This window comes from Xiphophorus hellerii, chromosome 9, assembly GCF_003331165.1.
Source record: "Xiphophorus hellerii strain 12219 chromosome 9, Xiphophorus_hellerii-4.1, whole genome shotgun sequence".
Taxonomy (NCBI): domain Eukaryota; kingdom Metazoa; phylum Chordata; class Actinopteri; order Cyprinodontiformes; family Poeciliidae; genus Xiphophorus; species Xiphophorus hellerii.
In genome coordinates, this window is record NC_045680.1 from 9,896,696 (window position 1) to 9,919,638 (window position 22,943).

Sequence of the window (22,943 nt, forward strand, 5' to 3'; positions counted from 1 at the left end):
TGCAGGTATGTGATTAGTGGCTAATTTAACTCAGTGAGCTCTTTAGATTTAACTCAAAATTACCACATCTCTTGATGAGTAGATGTAATTACCAACCTTTTCTCTTTGGGCCATGTGCCTAGATTCCCATCAACAAAAGACATGGAGCTAGACCTCTTGATCTCTCCTGGATAACAAAAATCAGACAGAAAACAGGTAAAAACAATAGAATTAAATGGCTAATCTTCTTGCTGTGAAAATTATAATTACCTGTGTTACGAAGCTGGGGTCGAAAGGGTAAACTATAAATTTACAGAAAAAGATACATTTTCATTTTTAAATCTCATGAATCAACATAACTTTACACAAAATTCTTACAATACTCTACCTGGGTCTTTCAGGACTTGGAGGTCTTTCCATGAAACTTCTCTTGGTAGCTTTGGAGATTGGAATGAAAGGCATACTTTTCAATATGGATGATGGTTCTGGAAGGGTGAAACAGAGAGAAAATTTGTTTTCACAATGTAGATCATTACTGTACTATTGTCTTACCATTTCCAGTTTAGGAAACCTACAGGTATGTTGTATTTAACTTTTTATACTACATTTTCAAACAAACAAGACACTATTGTAACTTGCATGACATAACTTGAACTATAATGCTTGAATTTATTACTTGCCTTTCCCTTCATTGTCAAGCACTCTTGGCTTTACAAAAGACGGCTTAACCACCTCAAACCACCAAAACAGTTCGGCCATGAACACCAGATAGTTGTTCTGAGGGGAAAAAAACAAATGTTAAAATCATGGGACTAAGTCATGTTAAACATATTTGATCTGAAGATTCTTCAAAGATAAATATACGTACTTATATTAGAAGTTGCTTTAGATCAACTTCTAGTAAATTACAACTGCATTGAATATATTTCCCCACCATGTGTCACTGTGGACTCCAAGAAGATCTGCAGTGATTAAATTTTCATCAAGTTTGTCCCTTTCCACACAATGTCTGCAAACAATTTACAGCTTAATTTCCAGTTATTTTTAAGCATTCCTTTCAGCAGATTAACACATTTTCTGAGGACTGATAAAAATAATTATTACCAACTATACTGAAAAAAAATGTACTGGAGCCAGGATTTGAGAAATGTCAGAAACTACAAGAAGCCAAAAAGGCTAAATTCTTGTTTTCATGAGAAGTATATTTTATAATTTCAGTCACAGTTGTGCAACCAACCAGTTAACCTAATTCACACTAGGTAAATGTTGATACTTTGTGACACTGCTGTGCCATGGTATGTCCAAGTCTAAATCAGGTCAACATACAGTAGGAGGTCAAACTGCTAGATTGCACTGCTCTGAAAAAAGAACCACCATTTCAGTACATAATATGTACTGCAAATCTGGATATACCAAAAGAGTAATTCTAGAAAACTGACATTAATTTTGTAATAATTCTAACACATAGCAAAATTGTAAAATTTCTTAAAGAAAATACATTAGCATCTTGTTTTGCTTACATGCATTTTAAGCATCTTGTTTTGCTTACATGTATTTTAAGCATCTTGTTTTGCTTAAATGTATTTTTAGGCTAAATTATTGAAGTATTCTAAATCATGTGTTCATGCAGCTCCCATAAATATGCAGTATGGGAGCTCTGAAGCGAGAGTGACCTTGAGGGAACACACCCTCTAACCACCCCTCAATCCGCGGTCCCCAGACAAAGGCAGTGGTGCATGGATCAGCGCCAACGACATCCTTTTCACTTCATCAGCAATATTTTGCTCTGCTAAGCAAAAAGCTACCACACACACACACAAATCAAACATTCACTTCACAAGCCTCTAAACTGCAGCCCAAGAGCCCACCAGGAGGTGCAGAGGCAATTAACACTACTGACACTTGTCTATTGTGGCTGTTACTGCAGCATTTTACAGTTTTTCTTCATGTTGGAGTCCATATGCTAGTGTGCAGAACTGCAAAACCAGTCTTTTCTAGGTGCTTTCAGTAAGTAAATTAATGTTATCAACATGCACAAATAAAACTTCTTTCAACTAAGTTTTTTCTTACTCAACATATATTTTTTAAAACTGCTAATCAAACCATGCTATTTACCTTTGGGTAACATCCTTTAAGGTTTTGAAGAATAGAAAAGCAGAAAAATATGCACAAATGATGATGAGATCTCCTTATATCTGAACCACCCAGGCCTTGTTTTTCCTTTCCATCTGTTCCTCTGTCTACTACTGACACGCCAGGTGTGAGTGCTGTAGTATAATACCACCCCTAAGCAAGCATGCACTCACATACGTAGATCACCCACTGCCCCACCTATCTTCCCATTGTTTGGCTCTACTACTTCTGACGTTGCCTGGTTTGCAGAACTGCCAGATTTTGCTGTTTGGAGGTTTAAGTGTGCAGCTTTTAACCTGACTGATGATTAATGAGATTTCTAGTTGGAAGAAGTAGGTTGGGTGGGGGTGGTGGCTAATCCACTCTGCAGGGATTGAGATGTCCCACACACAATATAATAATGAGACACCCAAAGGCACTTGTGGTGTGTATTGCTTAAAGCCAATAAAAAAGTCAATGGCAGGTCACTCAGACACACCCTGTGAGTGATATCATTGAGTTCTGTAGGAGACAAGGACATGCACTGACAATTCCTGGGGATTTAATCCCAACAAGAGGTGAGACGGAAGGTTGATTAAAGGATATGGGTCTAGCAAGCAGACAGAGACAATCACACAAATGTGGAAAATCCCACTCTTTCATTTCCTGCCAAGTTTATTGAGCTACTGTCAGTTCCAGAGGGGAAAACAGATCTTTCAATTTCAGACAGAGTAGAAAGAAAAGCTGGTGTGGCAGCAGTGACTTGAACAGATAAAATGGTCTGTCGCTTGTTAGTATCATTAAACTGGTTGCCTGTTAAACTTAGAAAGAAATGAAAAATATTATTGTTGATTTTAAGACATTACATGCAGGGAACCTGTGTATATTATTGACCTCACTCACTATTTACAGTGAAACACTTAAAGGAAACAGTGGTTGTTGTTTTTTTCAATTTACCTACATTAATAAAATTACTAGATTTATTCTAATTATCTTTACACCCTTTACTGCACCACATTAACCTACTTGGGGATCTGAACTTAGTATCAGTCAGATGCAGTAGTTTTACATTTTACAGAAAATCGAGATGTCAAGCCATTTTTCCTTGAAATATCCTCCTCTAATGGAGAACCAACTAACTGAGATTTATGCAAAGCTTGACGTCCAGTGGTTTAAAGATAGTTAAAAACCAGACATGGTGAACAAAATATCCATTCTTTCAACCACAGATGGTAATTTAGATGTGTTGTGAATTAATTAAATGCAGAGTGTCCAAAGGGGAGTAGGGCTGACATGATTTACTAAGCCAAGCCCATTACCTAAGGGTAATGGCTAAGTTGTGTATGTAATAAATGGTTTTTAGGGGGTTGGGTTTTAAAGGCTAACACACTGTGTTTTATAAAAGCATGGTGGAACTCAAGTGGAATTGTCATATTTAAAGAAACATATTGTTTAAGCACTCATCCCTTGTCCACTGTCTTTTAAGTATCTTACATTTACAGTAATTTGCAATAGACATGTGATTTTACATGAGCAGACTGATTTGTTCATGAGGATACTGATGAAAGTGTTGAATGTTTAAACTGTCAGCCTTCAATTTTAATTTGATTATGCTGAATGAGTAAAGATGTTTGCAAAACTGTACAACCCACAAGTGCTGATAGATTGAGGTTAATTTAAGAGCAACACCATCTTAAGAATAAATAAACAAGTTAGCGTGAGTATGTGCGCTGGCAGTTAGCTGAACCCTGGTGATTCTCTTCAATATTACTGTTCAGACCCTTCCCTCACCTTTCTAATTGCTTCACACTACTACTACCTCTGTTCTGTTTCCAATTTCTTCTGTATCAACAGCCCCCTCACTTCGCCTCCCCTTAATGTCTCAGCTCAGTCTTTATAATAAGGTCTCCATTAGTGTGACGGGCTGCAGCACACAGCCACTGACGGTGTGTGTGCCTGGAAATCCAGGTCAAGGTTACCGAATTTGACTTGTTCGCTTTGCAGTTCTGCCTTTTACTGCTTCTTTCAGACAGTAACTGTGCTCTGCTGGGACAACTTTATGTCTGCAAAAATCAGTGTCAGCAAAATAATGCTGCTGGCTGGACTCAGTACACAATCACTCTTCTTTTTTCTTCATTTAAGCTCTGTTGTCAGTAACATGCAGGTTTTTGGGGCAACACTTTTAATGTGATACATTATAATTATACACTTATGTTATAACATTAATTTTAACCTTTGAACCGCCACAACAATCGTTCACTTGTGTTGTCTCAGTTCAAACACTCAAAGCCCCTGTTTTGAAACACAAATTCTAAGCACAGTGGTCAAAATCCTTGAGCTTTTTGAGGAAGAACATCATTCGCAATCAGATTTAGTTTTACACATTGACTTTAACATTCTAGGACATGAATAAGCTACAATCTAAATACTTCCATTGTAGGCCTGGTTGTATGTATAAGGTTAATTTTCAGAGGCACAATGTTTTCACGATGCAATGATTATTTCCAGACACAAACAGTTTTGCATGTTGGTCAAAAAGTTAATTTTCTTATTTCACCATGGTCAGGAGGAATTTTTTGGAGGAAGCATAAATGTATTGTAATAAAATACTAAATGTTTTGCTTTTTTAAATCAAAGTAATGAGAAATACAACTATTCCAACCCATATATTTATATTGATAGTATTACCTTAAAATACATTTTATTCTATCTCTGCTCAGAGCAGAGACAGAATAAATGTGTCTTTGTCTGAATCCAAAGACACGTTTAGATGGCAACAAGCCAAAGCCAGACTCATCCATCAAATCACACACCAGCTTACTGTTTATGCAGCATTTGGGGGAAGAGACTGATAGACACCACAAGAACAAAAACATGAAGCACAAAAGGAAAGTTGCAATAAACCCTCCAACCAACAGAAGGGTGTTACTAAAGGAACAATTAGGTTGTCTGTACTGTGATTTGTCTTCTGATGTTGTGGTATTCATGTGTTTCAGAAGCCATGATGGCTATTTGATGAAAAGGATAAAATGCTTATTTGCTGTTCATGCCCTTTTAAATCTGGCAAAGATTTGGAAAAGTATTTAAAATAAAATGTAAAACAGAGAACAACAAACGCTTTTCTATTTTAAAAAGTACATCAGTCTGACATGGTTGACATATCTGCCAACTATTTTAGCTTGTCTTATTGGCTATATGTATGTTATTATTGCTGGAGGAAGAAAAGTAGGGCAGCAAGTGAGCTTAGCAAAAAATGAAAAACAGGAGTTGTTTCTAGGACAGATGCACTCCAGCATCATCATGTAGCAAGAAGTTTACACAAATCTACATAAAGATGCTAACTTTATGAATAAATTACAGACAAGTCTGTAAGCTGAAGCATTAACAAGGGAAAAGAAAAAAATAAGTATATTTTAGTGAGACAAATGCAAACCAAAAAGTACAAGTGGCAGAAGTAAAGAAAACAAGAAGTCTGAAAACAACACAAAATGAAAGACACAAGGAATGTCTCACAAAGAAGTGGGACCTAAAATAGGGTAAGAAAAACAATGTAAAAGCAAATAGTATAGAAGGAAAAAGCTAAATAAGTGCACACAGCAGCAGTGCAGCCTGTATGGAGTTCTCCAGTTTTGTGGTTTGAACAGAGGGTTTTTTACAAGAGGTTTTTCCACAGCATGACTCACTCCACTGGCGTGCAACCCAGCTTATTTTTTTCTTTTATCCAGCCTTTCTCCCTATACACAACTATGCCATATGGGTTTCTTCTCTGTGTCGAACAACAAGTCCACAAAAATAGGTAAAAGAAAAACTTTCCTAATAATGTATCAGTGAGTAGAATCAGTTAGCGTTTGGACAATAAGCTAACTGTCCAAATGAAAAAAAAGCAGCAAGAAGTTTAGAACTGCAAACCTAAACATTATGAAATCATTCATGATAATTTCAACATGATAATTTTGAACTTTTTGTCTTTTGTTGAAGAAAAATTATGCATGCTGATTTAGGCTGTACCTTGATGGTTGAGGAGGCGTAGAGCATGTCCTCCAGGCTGAAATGGCAGCAGCTGTTCAGGTTGTCTTTGCAGAAGTCCTGAATGAGCTGCAGGTTGTAGAGACGGTCGGCCAGACTCATATTCTCCTTCAAACAGACATCTGTGAGGGCAGACAGATCCATCAGCTGTCAGACAAAATTTGATGACTAGAAAGCTTTTTACTGCACTGAAAGATTAACAATCTTTTTTTCCAGACACAGCTAAGGTAGCTTTTTTAACTTTTCCTCAAACTTTTGTAAAAGTCTTAAATGTCAAGATAGTGGTTTACTGTTATTTAATAGTGATTGATGTTTTTCTCCATGATTCTCTCTAATTAGTAAATTACCATGTGTTTACAAAGTAGATAGCTTTGTTTACTTGGTCCTTCAATTGAATGCATCTTCTGTTTGTGAAAGACAACTGATCCACTCAGTGAACCTACACTATACCGTCTCTTTTCTGACATCAGAATCTAAAAACAGCAACTGTTTCCATCTCGTCTCCTTACTATCCAGGGGCAGCAGCTGAGGGCAGTAGAAATGCAGCAGTGCACCCAGAGCCGAGCCGTCTGTGCTGTCCTTAAGTAGGTTGTCCACTGGGGGGATCCAGGGAGCCAGCTGGGTAGAGGCCTGCTCTTTCCGATAGCGAGCCTGTTGACATAAACAGCTTTAAACCCAAGTGCTTTGCAGAACAGCATCTTGCTTAGATTTGCAGTAGTTTGTAATTTAGACTTATCCTGTTGTTTCTGTTTTTCATTCACTTAATGGGAGGCAAAATTAGGCACAATTAATGGAGCAACCCTCACAACAGCTGGGCTTTCATTAGAGCGTACAAGAAGTGGCAAATAGTTTAGAGAACAGTGTGAATTTAGAGGATTTACTCATGAAGGAAGGTAATTAGATGACTTTGGAAATGGACTGGTATGTGCCAAAGCCAAGAAACAATAGGTTTTTAAATGATTTATATTCAAATGTTGTAAAGTGGTTAAATTTATTTTCTCTAGGTGAAATAAAAAACACAAGGGGCTTGGCACTCAAATGACAATAACTAAAATATGGATTTCAAACTATAGCAGTATTTCTTCTTAGCTGTCTAAAACCTATAAAGTATTTTTTCTTGTCTAATGTTTAATCATGGGAGAACTTAAGCAATTCCTCAATGTTGTATAACCTATACAATATAAAGAAGTACTTACTGTATGTAATAAATAGGTAAAGCCACAATCGAAAAAAAAAATTTTTCATGAGTTTCACTAAACGTATCCCTATGTACAGTAGGTACTGAAGCAAGTTTAATAAGAATCAGAAGATTTTTGTCATCTCTCTGATGTGTATAAAATGACAAATGATGACCTGTTGACAAGACAAATAGAAATTCTATGTACACAACAAACAAGTGAGGTAGAGCTTCACAATATATGCAATCCAAATTGTTACTGCAATATTAATGTATTCATATTCATTTGTAATGGCCTGCTTGGCAATATTAAATTTGACCAATTTCTCTGCCTTTCATTATTTTTGATCCCTTCCAGCACAGTTATAGAGTTTAGTGGTACAAAGAGCGAGATCCAAAAGCTCTTACCATGTATTGAGCTTTGAAAAAAATGATTAATTAGGAAAATCTGGGTTAGTAGCAACTAATATTGTGACAATGTTCAACATCAACATTGCAATAGCATGTTTTTCTAATATTGTGTGGCTCTGTGGGAGGGATGAAAGAAATCACTATGAACACACAGATGCAAAAGAAGCAGCAGTGATAAGTGGACTTACAGGCACAAGCTTCATGTACCACTTGGTTGGAGACTGCAGCAGCGAAGCAGAAGGAAAGGGAACCATAAAGAAATGTTCTCAATGAGATTAGTTAGTAATGCAATTAGTAACATAAGAGGTAACATAACAGGACTGACACCAAATTAAGAAGTGTTGGTAATTGTTTTTGTGTGTATGAAAGACATCCCACTCATCTTAAAAAACTGTATAGCTTAGTTGTAATATGCTTAAATTGCTTTCGCTTTTTATCTTTTCTTTCATGTGGACACAGCAAAACAACTGTCACATCTTAAAGTTCCGATGTAAGAAATGTGTGGTAAGAACATTTACTGTGATTAGGTCCTGACTTTATAGTAAATGACATAAACATGACAAAGTGTACTTTTTGTAAATTAAAATTCATGGGGATGTATTCAAGAAAAATAAGAAAAGAACAGACGGTTTCCTTCTCCTAAAACCATTTTTGTCACTTTTGTAATATCTAAAGACAATTTTGGAACCTGTTAGCCATGACGCTGTTATTTACATTCTCATCTTTTGCAATCACATGCAATTACATAAGTCTTTTTGACCTGAGATAATGCATTATAATTTAGAGGAACAAATATCAAAGTACAATTTCCTTTAAGGGCTATGATTAAAATGCCGTGAAATCGGTATTTTAAATTTGACAGTCACTTTTCCATGCCAGTTCCAATAGATTCACACTAAAACACCTGAGTGTATCTTGACTGTTCAAATGTTCACTGTCAAGTTAATAAAAACCCGTCTCACGAAAGAGAAAATCCAAATAACATTTCTACTGCATTCATGTCAAAATCTGTCAGCTGTCCTCTGACGATGTAAGCTGCTTCCAGACGAGGCTTGTTGCACCTAAAAGTTAATTCCCACACTCCCTCGAGTCACCAAAGACCCAAAATTCATGTCAATCAAAATGGCGTCCATTTCCATAACTTCAAAGAAGGAAAGCTGTGACTTGTAGGGAAAATACAGACACTCTAATGAAATCATCAATATAACTAGAAAAGGCACAAAAAGTATCAAAAAAAAAAAGAGAGAGACATAAGCTGTCCTGGATTTTCCTGATTTGATTAGTGTCACAGCTCTCACCCACATCTGTTCTAATCTAGTCAACATTTTAGTGGTTAATCAGTTTTATCTGTTGGTCAGGATGTCAGAATAGTTTATCATACAATATATGTAGGTAGGCAAGAAATTGAACTGATCAGCTTATAAACATGAGGAAAAGACAAGATTTAGTCCCAATCTGTGCAAATGAGTTCCAGTCAATTGATAAGTAACACTAGTTATAAATACTTTGTTTATTCACAATTCGGACACAAGAATTAGGATTATGTTTGACTCATATTTGACTCATTTTATTGCCATCAGCATAAAAAATTTATAACAATTTAGTGTTCCTACAAGCATGAAAGTATTTACTCCCTTAAGTTTATTTAAATATTTTCTATCTCTGTGTTGTACAGTTCTTTGCTATCGTAATTACATTCACTAATACCATCCACTGATATTTTTAACAGATGGTTTCTGTGCCAACAACTTGAAGTAAATCTAATTCTTCTTTTTCCCTTCAACTCAAAGCCTGAAAGTTTTTTGCAACCGTGCCATAAAGTCATTGTTGTGGAAAAGTGCATCTGTAGACTGAGACAAACTACCAAGTCCCTCCAGAGCCAGGAGTCAATTAAGCTGTGCTCCTCAACAATACAAAGTAAGCAAACTCTCACAGGTTTTCAGGCTGACCTGAAAACCAGCAAAGGCAAATTTGAAAATATTTATTCAGGTGTCATTATTATCAGATAGAATATGATTGGATGGCTTGGTAATTCTAATAAATTTTATTCAAAGGTCAGCATGCACTTTGCAGAACATTCAGGCTCCAAATACCACAGCCTGCTGCCACAGCTTGACAACAAGAGGAAGACTGTCAGCTTCTAAACTGATGTTAGACTTTACACTGAGAAGTAAAGTCACTCATTGTGTGTAAAGAAACTCATTTCTTTACACACAAACTTTAAATGGCCACACAGTGTATCCACCAGTCAAACCCATGAGGGCATATAAGGTCCTTAGAGGAAAAAAATAAATCAACCTTCCAAACACTTGTCATGTTGCCACCATCACCCCTACAAATAACTGATGAGATAAAATAATGTCAGTGTCGCCCCGACTGCCCTAGAAGGGTGTGTGTCTCTCACTGTCTGTTTGCGTGACTCATACTAACTGCAGACCTACAGCAGACAGTAGGAGGGAGGGGGACAAAAAGCTGCTGGAGGTAGCAAATGTAACATTGCACTTTTTTGAAGGCAACTGGTTTTTAGTAACTTGCGATCCTATGGTCATTTCTATTTTCCCTCTCAAAATGACAATGAACTTTTCCTCTAAGAAAATTAATAGCAAACCACTGATTATTTAAAATAAAACTTTTAGTTATAGTTCTCTTTGGGTATCAAGGATTATTTTGTCTGCTGCAGTGTCCTTGATATGTACAACAATTGTGAACTCAGTATAATGAAAAGATTTCAAAATTGTTCCCAATTATGCATCAAAGCACATGAGCCTTACCATTATCTAAGCTTGATTAAAAGTGAAAAGAAAAAAAGAAAGAAAAGAAAAAAAGTGGGAGATTTCAGTTTTGGGGCACTTGAATTACATATTTTCCACTACATTATCTGTTGATCACTGTTTGGAGTTAATCAGTTGGAAATTGCCACCTTTTGATCACTGCCTGATTAATTGGTGCATGACAAAATTATATCATGCACACTATTATAACATGTTTAGTCTAAATAGATATGCTAAAAACTTTGCACTTTACCACATCCCCATTACAATAATACTGTAAATTACCTACCTAACATAATAAGTTATTATGTAATTACTACAAGGAGGGTAATTTAATGTTTTGCTAAAGTTTTAGTTGGATGGTACAAATAACTTTACTTAACAATTAGACTTTAAACTGAAAAAATCATGTAATCTCCAGAGAGCCTGAAATCTGTCTATTACATACATTAGTTCATCTGAATGTGTTCAAATGAAGCATTTAGCGAGTTTGTCTATTAAACTACAGCAAAGTCTGCCATAAGCAAAAGACATAGAAGTCACAACAAGGACACAACACCAACACACACATGGCATCTAAGGCTAGTAGCCTCGAGGTTCATGAGGACAGTTGAAGGTCAACTCCACAGCTCCTGGGCCAAACAAGGGGATTTGTTATCACCCCAAAATCAGCATCAGACTAGGCTAAATAGGTAATAATAAGTGACCATGTTTATCATTCAGTTTTTGGTTCAGTGGTACAAACCCCCCCCCAGAAGTTTCAATGAGGATATGATTTCATTTCTGGTTCCACTTCACCAGTTAAAGCATGTGTGCCTTGCTGTGTGTTTGTGAAGGATAGCTGAGGCATGCACTGCTGTGTCTGCACACTGACTGGTCAGATCATCGTCAAACACTGTGCAGCCCAGAGAAAAGGAAGTGCAGTTCTCCATCTCTGGAGGTCAAAACAAGGCAGCTGAGCTGCCAGTTTAGCATGAGATGGGCTTTTAACATCTTTAAGATGAAGCAACACCAATCGTGTTATGTCAGAGTGTGTTGTATGGCATAACTTGGGAGAGAGAAATGGAAGAAATAAAAAGAAACTTTTTTTTTTTTCTTTGGGGGCAAAAGAAATGGAGGTAGGACACATGACAACAATATGTCAATAATATATAATATAATTTTTTCTCAGTCCCTGAATATGTTTAAGGTCCAGGTGACAGAGAGGAAGCCACCGCAGCATTTCAAAAGTCAATTATTTCTTTAAAACTGCTGGCAGTGACTATTCAAGGACATGGAAGGGAGACGGCCAGACAAGGCATGAAGGATAAACATGAAGGTGAGTCCATGAGTGACATCATTCACCTCCTCTTCCTCTCTCTGACATGTTGTTTGGAACTCTCCTCCTCACTGCTGCAGAGTAATAAACGCATCACAGATGCTAAAACAAAGTGGAGCCATAAAAATACTATGTACATCCACTCCTGCTTCAGTAGCAAACTATGATCCAATTTTATTGCTACTGGATAATAAATTGCAATGATAAAGGTGCCATAAAATCAGACACCGGCTGTCTGTATTACTGGAAGAGTCAAAAGCTTACAAACAGCTGCACTCTGAAGAGAAACTTGGATCCAATTTTACAGAGGAGTACGTTTGCATCACTCATCGGTCATGGAAACAATAAAAAAACAGAGTTCTTGCATACAACATAATTTTAACTTACATTTTATCATATGTTGTGGTATTTACTGGAATAAAGATAGAAGTGAATATGAAAGAAACTGTTTTTGACTATGCCTAAATTGTCTATTTCCATCACATAGTTTCAGTTATCCAAATAATGCGGATCTTAAAAAATGCTGTAATTATAGCTGTTTCAATTGACCAGTCACCTGAATATAAATTTGCTTAACTTTTTAAAAAATTCTTTATTTTCTTATTCAATTGTTTTTGCAAATTAGAGAATAGTGCTTTTAAAACAGCATACAATTGAAATCTGTATGAACATCAAATGTAATACAACTTTTTGTGCACATTTCTGTCAATGCATGTTTTTATCTAAAGAATGAAATGCTCATTATGATATATGTCGAGCATTAATGAGTTATTGCAATACTCAATGGGTAAGAAACTGTTTTGGCAAACAGGCAGAATACAGAGACTATTTCAGTTATACATAAAAAAAACACATAGGCATCACCTCCATGTCTTAGAGCAGGGGTGTCAAACTCAATTTCACCAAGGGCCACTTCAGCATATTGGCCACCCTCAATGGGCCACATTGACGGTATAAATCAGGAATGCCCAAGTGCAGTCCTCCAGACGGCAACTTTTAGATGTGTCCCTGCTAAAACATACCCCAGACAAAAAGTTGACTTCCCTCATTAGCAGCAACTCAGTTCTGTAGAGGGCTATGAATGAGTCAATGATCCAGGTGTGTTAGAGAAAGAACGCATCTAAAGTTGCAGAGTGATAGGTCTGGAAAACTAGACTTGGTCAACCCTAGCATAAATGTATGAAAATACAATGTTAAAAATAAATTAAACAACACCTCATATTGTTAAATAACTGATTTTATGTATTCAAGTTTTAAATATTACATTTGAGTTTGCATGGATGTAAAATTACTGCTCAGTTTAAAAATTACAGTATTTTTAAACAGTTTAAAAATTACAGTATTTTTAAACTGAGCAGTTTAAAAATATGCTCAGTATTTTTTATGTGCTCAGCTAAACTTCGCTCTTTAGCTTGTTGATGTTTCAGTTTTATTCGCTGGGAAAATTAATCTTTGTCTGCTTTGAAGATAAGCAGACAAATAATAAAAAACAAGTTTTGATATTAACTCTCAACTTCATTCACAAAACTTTTTCGTTATTTATTACACAACGAACATGCATTTCACATAAGAACAAAACAATGAGGTGATGTTGCCTGTCCTTGAACACAACGCTGATCCCTCTTCACCCTGTCACCAACTCACACACATCCTCATTGTGTTGTGTTCTGTAAATAAACAAAACACAAGCAAAATCAATAAACTATATGCATATTCCAGTATACTGAGTTTTGGTTTTACATTCATTCTATTTAAATCTAGTTTGTTCGTGCTTACCAATGTTTTCTGGCCGGATGTCTGGCACCGTTTTCCCCTGGTCAGTTCGTCGATGTCTGGTTTTAGTTCTATTCTGTGGCAATCCGCAAAACGGCGTGTAGGTTTTCGTCAGTAATGCGCGATCTGTGCTTGGTCTTGTTTAAATTCATTATTGAAAACATCTGTTCGCACAGATAGGTGCTTCCAAACGTGGACAAAACACGAGCTGCATGGAGTCGAAGCTGTGGCATCAAATCAGGGGGCAGTAGACGGTAAAAGTCCTTGATTGAAACATCACGGGACTTCGCTCTTTAGCTTGTTAGCTTGTCGATGTTTCAGTTTTATTCGCTGGGAAAATTAATAATCAGCTTGAGGTGACTCTGCTGCACTCTAGTGGCGAGAAGCCGTAATGTTGGTTGGTAAGAATCGGTAGGCATTATGGGATATGTAGTTTGTAGTCAATTCGTGCTCAAAACCTATTTTAAGTCAATCAATGGGGCTGTAAAACGGTGGTAGGGGGGAGAGGGCCACATAAAATGACGTAGCGGGCCACATGTGGCCCGCGGGCCTTGAGTTTGACACATGTGTCTTAGAGTATAAAAAATAAGCGCTGGTTCTGGAGAAAGTTACATAAGCAATCTGGGACTGCAGGGAATCCTGAAGGTTCAACCAAGACTAAATAACTGCTTATCTAATTAGACTGGAGAGTCCTGACCCTCTGACAAAGATTCAAAAGATGAGTGGGTAAACATCAATGCCTTTAATATCTAATCTCTTGGTTTAATATTCATTAAACAAACAGTGAAACAAAAATATCTGACTAAGAATTTTCTTGATGCTGGCTAAGTTTAAACAGCTTCACACAGTCAAGAAACTTGTCTGGAATACTGTAGTAACACAGAGGTCTGGGAAAAATAAGTGTCAGTCAAAGAGAAATGCTGTGGTAAATCCATTACTTTGAGCCAAGGATTTCACTCAGCTCAATTGAATGTGTCCATCACACTGTGTACAGTATATGCAGTGTGTGAAGTGCTACAGCTAGATGAGAAAAGTCAAAAGAAAACACCCACCCTAGGACTCCCAGTCTGCTCAGCACTCTGTGTCTCCTTCTTCTTCTGTTCCTGAGCAACAACATCTTTCAGATACTCATTTATCTAATGGGGGAGGAAAAATAATACTCTATTATCAAAGAAAGAAACAACATCTTTGAGAGTGTAAAACACAGCTCCAAGTGATTAAATAAATTAAACAATTATGGTTTTACATTGCAAAACACAAAGGATTTGATTTTACTTGTTTTAATTCAGTGTGCTACAAACTGCATGTTGTGGAAGTAGTGAGTATTCCAACAAGGAGCCATATGCCTTTCTAGCAGGAGACCATGACCACACCTCCTGTAACCCTTTGTCTGATCTGAGTGTGTTTGAAGCCCAGATCTGGAAGCCCTCCAGAGCTGCAGCTAGAAGAATGTAAACAGAGTCCGACTGGATTCTGTCATCTGTGCATGCAGCCATCTGTGCATGCAGCCCTGCAAAAGCAACCATGTTGCAATTTATATGGATGGGAGAAATATATTAACAGCTGATTTGTTTTTGAAGTAGTGCAGGTTCAAATCTAGTCATGTTATATTTGTTGTAATAGCATAGTGTGAAATTATTCCTTTACTACTAGAAGGATGTTTTATTTTCAAGCTATTAAGTGGCTTTTTGCAAATTCATAGGGGACACTGAGAGAGCTTTTAGTAAGAAACTGATTTTGTTTACCCACTTTATTATAAATGCCAGATGAGCAGTTTGTTGAATTATCCATTTCCACAAGCAACAGTGTGAATGTAATTTGTAGAGATAACTGGTTTAGATTGACATAAGCCCATACAGTATCCTGTTTGGTTCAGTTAGAAGCTCCAAATTTATGTTGCCCTTTTGTTTATCATGTAAATGAGTCCCTGTGTGCTCCTCAGTCCTGTGTTACAAGTCTAGATAGATAATAAGCTGTGTTATTTTACAGACAGGTTTATGCTGTAACAACAGTGACTTGCAAATGAATTCATACCTCTTAAATCTTTTACAAACACAATCTTCAAAGTTGTTTATTTGACATTTGTGATAGGCTAATATAAAGTAGTGCATTATTGCCAATAGTAATGCAAATAATACATGGCGTCAAAGTTTATACAAATGGAGTGACAAACTTACTCCCCCAGAGTTAGTATGATACTGCAAACTACTTCTGTGATTAATGTTCTACTTGCTTGTCAGTACAGATGTTCAGCCACTAACACTATTCATAATGTCCTTCAGCAAACTTTTAAGGTCCTCAAAGAGAAGCTGTGTCTATACTGAGTTTTAATCATACACAACTGGACTCTGTTTATTGAATTGATGTCTTCTGAAAACAATTGTTTGAACTGGAATTTATTTAGCGGTACCAGACTACAGACTACTATAAAAACAATGCAAGTCCCAGTTTACAGATAATTTACAGAAAGACTTGCAGTAAACTGGAAAGAAGAAAGAAAGGAAAAAAAATCCACAATAATGTATTTTGTGTTGAACTACCACATAAAATTCCAATACACTGAAGTTTGTTGTTACACACTGATGTGACAAAATGTGAAAGATTTTAAAGGATGTGAATATTTTCCCAAGGTAATATACAGTATTTATGTTAAGTTCCGTCAGTCAGTCTAACACAAGTTTTAGTTTTTAATTGAGAAATGTTTTTTTTTTCTGTTAAACAAACAGTAACCTGCATTTTGTATGCATAAGCAGATACAATTCTAGACATTGGAATTAATATAATTAAAGGATTAAAGCCTTTAACTGCAACAGAAAAACAATACCAAACCTTGTTAATCCAGGTGGTCACAGCGTCCTCTGTATCATATGGTCTTTCCTCCTCAGAGTCGCAGGATGAATACTGATGAGTGCAAGCCATTACCTTCTCCACATTTACCGTCTCTACTGTGTACGCCATCATCAGAGTGTCAATCATGGCCAAGTGGGCACCCTAGGAGAACAACAGCACAATAGTTAGCAGGTGAAAACTAACGGTTCATGTGCAGTTAAGGGCTGGTCCAGTTTATCCACATTAATGGTGGAGTTTATCCGATGGTGGAGTGTCTTAATTTGTCCAAAGTCTGACTTTTTGTCTAGTGTCACATTTGACACTAGACAAATATGACACTATTTGTCATATAGTGTCCAATATGGCTGAAGGGCAAAAATAATTGAGTAAATATGGACATTATTCTTTATTAGTGCATTTGATTGTTTGTATCCTAATAAATCAGATACATTAAAACACATAGTGCTATGAAATTGTTATTTGACATTTTTCAGTAACACTTTATTTAACGGGTTGTGAATAAGACTGTTATGACACCGTCATAAACATGAGCTAACGCCTGTCATGAACATGAGTAAGTCTTTTTGAATATTTATGACTGTTGTCATAAAGTGTCATTCAGTAAATCATGACACTTTTAATACAAAGATGACATTATTCAAAATGTCTTTGTTATGACAACTTGACATTAACCAAGAAATCATGATCTAACATAAATTTGTTATAAAGGTATTACTGATTAAACTTTAGCTTTAATAACATAAAGCTACATAATTTATCAAGTTATTACAGTGTCATGACAGTCTTATTCACAACCCGTCAAAAAAAGTGTTACCCATTTTTCTCTGGTTTTAATGTATATGAAATTCAAAATGATTAGTATATTATTAGCAGCATTTCTTTCCAGTAGTTAGCGCCCCAAGAATGAGAAAATCCCATTTTTTTACTTGCAATTAGAACACTCCCAACTTGGGTGTGATGTCATTGGCAAATCTGACATCTGAGGTAAATCGTACACAGATGAGTCTCAAACAATCAACATAATATTCTCTTCACTTTACAAGAAACAGGATCTTAAGATAAGAAAGTCCAGCTGTGAGTAATGAAACAGAGAATGAGTGATTAAAAAAACTTAACCGAGTTTGTACACCTGACACACTGATCAGTGTCCTATTTTAACCGTGACCAGATTTTTACCTCAGTAAAAAAATGACTACAACATAATCTGGCGATGAGACTCGTCATATTCACAGAGAATTGCAAAGTTTTGACAAAATTGAGCACCATTAAAAAGAAAAGACAATCTCTTTTCTGTAATGAACATCTGACGATCCTTAGCTTAAACCCATTGTTTCCGTTGCCCTGGAAACGAGTGTCTCCATCCCTTTCATCCCCTGTTACGAGACCCAGTTTTCTCACAGCGACCGTTAGCCTTTGAGAATCCAATTAAAGCATATTTCGGGCAGCAGAGTTCATGAAACATAAGTGTCATTTATTATATGTGGTTGCTCCACTTGTTATTGCAAAAGCCCAGGTTTTTATTTAAAAAGTGTCAAAAGTATATTGCTGCATCTATCAGGTTTTTGTTGCATAATGTTTTTAACAGCTAATCACTAATTACGTAAAATATGGATGGTATCTACCTACCTTACATTTAAAGAAAACTAGACTTGTTCAATGATTTTACAAAACCCCTAAAAATATCTGAGATTTTAAGAAGTCTCTCTGTTTCCATAAAATCATGAATACACAATGTTTATTGAACACACAAGTCACATTTTCAATCCAGTAAATGGCAAAAAAAAACAATGCTCTAAATACATATGCTCTGTAAATCAAAGCGTCCAGAATCATAGCAATAGTCACAGTCTTGGTCATGTAGTCTAAGTTGTTCAGCACACTTTAACATATTGAAATAAAATTGGATAAATTGTTTTGGCATATAGTAATAACTATGAAAACCTGTAATTATTCAAGCATTATCTCTGTAGAAATTATTGACCAGCAATAATCAAAAGTCCTTCCTGAGTGAAAAAAAATAAAGAAATGAATCAGTCGAATATTTAAATTATTGCAGTATACTAGCATCTTCACTCAGCATTCCTTGTTATTTAGCTGTAAACTTACCATTTAAATGCACAACTTGCTCTGCCACTAATTTCTATGAACAGTCTTAGCAACCTGAAACAATTAATACATTATCTTTGAAATGTGATCAAATATTCTGGAAAATACAGATATATTCATAAGATTCTCCCTAAAAATAAAGAATGAAAAAATCTAGCGATCCAATAATGATGGAGAATTTGCAGCTCCGACTGAATTAACTGTGTGAAATCTCAGTGCAATGTTTCATTTCCTCTCTCTGTAATTTGGCATCAGAGCACCAAAACAACCACATTTAATAATACACTGCCAAACTGGGTCCTACTGGCCCTCATTAAGCTTGTCCAAACAGTGTTAAACATAATCCTAAAGACACGCATACTCAGACAGGCACATAAATACTATCACTAGTTTTTAAAACTACATTTTTTCTACACTTGCGCAACAAGACGCTTGACGTAAAGCAGCAGTAATTTTAGAAAAGCCAAGAAATCAGTGAAAGCCTTCAAAGGGAGCACATCTGCTGAGTAATATCAGAATATTGATTTGGATGTAATCTGGTCTGATAACATAAATGACAACAGAGGAGTTAATCTTGTTAACTAAACCACAGACCCACTGTCTCTAATTATTTTGAATGATGTCAGGGTAATGTGAGGGAAGATGTGTTACAGTACAAGCACTACTTCAGACTTAGTAGCTCCTCACACCACTCACACTATAGATGTTGATATAGTGATAGTAAATATTGTCTGATGCCTCAGTAATTAAAAAATTACTAGTTTTGTTTTGCTTATATTCACTGTTCACAGTTTAAACATGTAAAATGGTAAGAAAAAGTGAAAAAAAAATTCTCAAAATTTGAAATCTTGACTCTGGTTAGTCACACGGCACTGAAAAATAGGTGCAATCTCTTGCTCATAAAAATACAACTTTAGCAGAGTAACACTATAATCAATATTATACTTTGAAAATATCTTACTGGTTCATGGATTATAAGGCTGTTTTGAGATTGATTGATATTCATGTAAGTGGAGTAATAGTTTTCTCTTTGAGAAGCTTATTTGTTCACTTTATTGTTTACAGAAAAGCAACAATCTCTGCTTTTAGTCTGCAGCGGAGCTGCCAACTAGCCAAGTTATGACCTAATCCTGTAACAAAGCATCTGCTGTTACAAAACAAATACAAGTGTCTAATGCTATTTATCTAAATTTAGAAAAGGCCTCTCTAATTGGTCTTTGCAAGCAGTACACAAAAGCTTTGGCATGCTTATGCCACAAAAAACATATTTCAGGTTATTTACAGTGCCAGATACAGAACTGTTTACCAAATGACAAAGGAGTATGAATCCACTTCTGATTAAATATAGTAGGATATGTAAAGACAGTAGCAACTGAATGGATGTAGGGAGGATAAAGGGGAAAAGAAGGAAGACCAAACCTTTATTGCTGTTGTAAAAAATCCACCCTGACATTTGTAGCAGAGATTTTTTTTCCCTGTTATATCATGATGGTTTATAACCTTTAGGTTTGCAGTGCACATATGCTTTCTATCAGAAACGATTAGCATCAAACTCCTCCAACTACACATAGTTGCAGCTGCTCTGTTAAATTTCAATAGATCACTCTAGCTCACTTAGATCAGATGCCCTGACTGGGGAACTATTAAGATTCCAAAAAGATTGCTGCTGTTTGATTTAGTTTTGACAAGATCAAATATTCTGCCTGATAACTATAAAAATATATAGTGAGGTATTTAACCACTATAATCATAATAAAATCCCTTTTAAACCATGCAGCCACTAATACACCAACATACTTTACAGAATAAACCACACATATTGTTGCTTTTTCAGCCAATTGAATCCATAAATCTTAAGCCGATTCCCCAGGAGGTAAGGAGATGCAGCTTCACGGTCGATATCCTGTTTACACTGTACTGCCACACAGCACTCTCTCTGAGGAAAAAGGTAAATACCGCTCATCTTTAATACAGCATTAAAAAAAAGATGGCTAATCCTTAGTAGAAGGTTGACTTAGCATCGCATAAAAGAATTGCAAATGTGAACCACAGAGACCTGCTACAGAGTGTCTAGTGTCTATATATGTATTTTTCTGCACAATCATGTGTCCATTGTAAATCCAACAAAAATCTCCATAGTCAGTACTTTGAACCTCTAGTATGCTTTGATGATAATGAGAATATGCAATGCATTCATCTTCCCAGCTACTGAGGCAAAGCATAGAAAAAGATCTTTAGGAAACCATTAGAATCTCCACACTGACTTTATTTCTTCAGAAAATATGCAGCTGGAGGTTAGTACTACAAATACTCAGTCACACAGGAAAATCCCACATGTCAAGGCTTTAATGACTATTTTTAGAAAAGAAACTCCACTAAACAAAGTGTTTTGAACTCACACAATACAAAGCCATCACAAAATATATCTGTGGTTTAAAATTAGTTTGAGCACAAAATAATACTGAAATATGCTCTGTTTTTAGTCGTATGGTTCTCCTGTGAAAGTTCTAGGCTAAAGCAGAGAAACCGAAGCTGTCTAATTTCAGGTAAGTACTCTGCTGGACATGGAAAACCACTTAGCTGTATCTCTCTTCGGTCTCCTCAGAGGTCAGAAAATGTTCTCAAAATAGAAAATGCTATACTGTGGAAAATTTTTTTAACCTTTTACATGCACTTTGCCTTTTTATTTATGCACTGGCAGGTAGGGAGAAAATGGATGAAGACTTAAAATATGTACAAAAAAAGTTTAAAAATGCATAAAGTGGCATCTAATTAGAAAGGTGAAAGGATACTATAAATGTGTACCAAATTTATGAGCTTTCCCCTGGAGAAGATTTTTCATCAAAAATCCAAGTCCAGATTAACCAAGGTAGCATGAACAAGCTCAGTCAACAAGTAGGCATGTTTAACTGCATTTTTCTCTTGCTGAAGGAGTAAAATACTCAAGCATAAAGGTCTTTTCATATTAGCAAACTTAATCAAAAATTTAGTTTTCCTTACTCAGATCATTTCACATTGGTTTTAACTTTCAGATGAATAGATGGTAGGTTGTCTTTAGTAGTCTACCAAAATGAGAACCTGATTAAAAGTGCTCTCACACACAGTTTCACACAAGCAGATTTTAACACCTCCAAAATGCCAATTGTGAGGTCTGGCATCAAATGTTTGGAGCAGCATACCTTCTCCCTGTATATGCGCCAAAAAGAGCCTAGCAATTAGGTGAAAACCTCACAGCTAACCTTAGATCAGGTTTCCTAGTCAGGGCTGACCCTCACTTATGTGCTGAAAGAGGCCTCTGGTTTGAAAAAATATTGTATCCAGATAGAAAGAACACAGTGCTTGTGTAATAAACCTCATTTTAATCAAAGTAGCTGTGGAACCTAATAGAATAGTTCAAATTAAACTTCAAAGTGCAGTATAGCATGCTATTTAAAAATCCCTCTCTAGGAGCTTTCTCTAGGAGCTGCCTTTGTTCAGCATGAATCAGTAATGGAGGGCAACAGTATTTTCTGCGGCATGATCACCACTATACTGTCAGGAAGAGGGAAAATGTAATCTTGATTTCATTAGCTTTTTTAAAATACATCTAACTCAGGACTAAGACAACCTCACAACAATAAAGATCAGAAAGCATCTTTATGGTCTCTTCAGTGTTTTTGAGAGTAACGTCAAAGCTGATGATGGAGCCACAGGAATCTGACATACAGATTTTTAAGGAACATATTAGTGGTGAGGTGAAATATGTGGCAATAACACAGAGGCATGATGGCCAGAAAAGCATCAGTAAAGCAAAAGTTAAATAAAGACAAGCACAATTATATGTTGTTTGCTTTATACTGTGAATTGAAGTGAAGTGGGTCTGAGCAAAGAACATATCAACAGATCATCTGGAAAATATTTCCTAAATGTTACCATGATATAGATATGCTATTTAAAAATCACATCATATATCAGCTACACATCTTCTATCTCAAATGCTCATTTAGTGTTTGTTAGCATAGAACAAAGAAAGCTACCAAATCAGGCACAGGTAATATTTTAAATAAATATTCATTACTGCTGCATTACATCCCTGTAATCCGCAGCTTGCAATAACAGCAAAGGGTGAGATATTAGTCATAAAATCCCTTCTTTAAACTCTAAGGAGATTTAAGAACGCTTAATAGGCTTAAAGTATGGCTAAAGTAATCAGAAGGTGAAACATTTTAGTGAAACGGTTCAAAATCAGAAGTTTAAACAGAGACTTGTTACAACCAGTAATTAACTGTGTGCAAGAAATGCTTGTACTACTATTATTACTACTGAAAATCAAGAGATTTTAAAATACAGTTGGGTATTTCACCGGTATGACTCTTTTAAATAAATGAATAATTAAAACAACCTAGGGCTAATTATTCCTGCTTTATTAGGGGAGAAATAG

At 36.0% G+C, this 22,943-nt stretch overlaps 1 protein-coding gene across 5 annotated transcripts in view; it reads right to left on the reverse strand.

Moving 5' to 3' along the window:
* camsap2a (calmodulin regulated spectrin-associated protein family, member 2a) overlaps positions 1 to 22,943 on the reverse strand; it is a 42,920-nt gene that overhangs the window by 9,780 nt on the left and 10,197 nt on the right. For 3 of the 5 annotated variants that reach the window (XM_032571390.1, XM_032571389.1, XM_032571391.1), the window contains 9 exons: positions 16,397 to 16,558; positions 14,620 to 14,703; positions 7,894 to 7,926; positions 6,627 to 6,768; positions 6,100 to 6,239; positions 660 to 756; positions 368 to 464; positions 250 to 281; positions 97 to 166 (listed from right to left, as the gene is read on the reverse strand). In XM_032571390.1, coding sequence (XP_032427281.1) covers positions 97 to 166; positions 250 to 281; positions 368 to 464; positions 660 to 756; positions 6,100 to 6,239; positions 6,627 to 6,768; positions 7,894 to 7,926; positions 14,620 to 14,703; positions 16,397 to 16,558 — 857 coding nt within the window. The remainder of the gene's footprint in view (positions 1 to 96; positions 167 to 249; positions 282 to 367; positions 465 to 659; positions 757 to 6,099; positions 6,240 to 6,626; positions 6,769 to 7,893; positions 7,927 to 14,619; positions 14,704 to 16,396; positions 16,559 to 22,943) is intronic. The other 2 variants (XM_032571392.1, XM_032571393.1) reach the window with 1 other exon arrangement.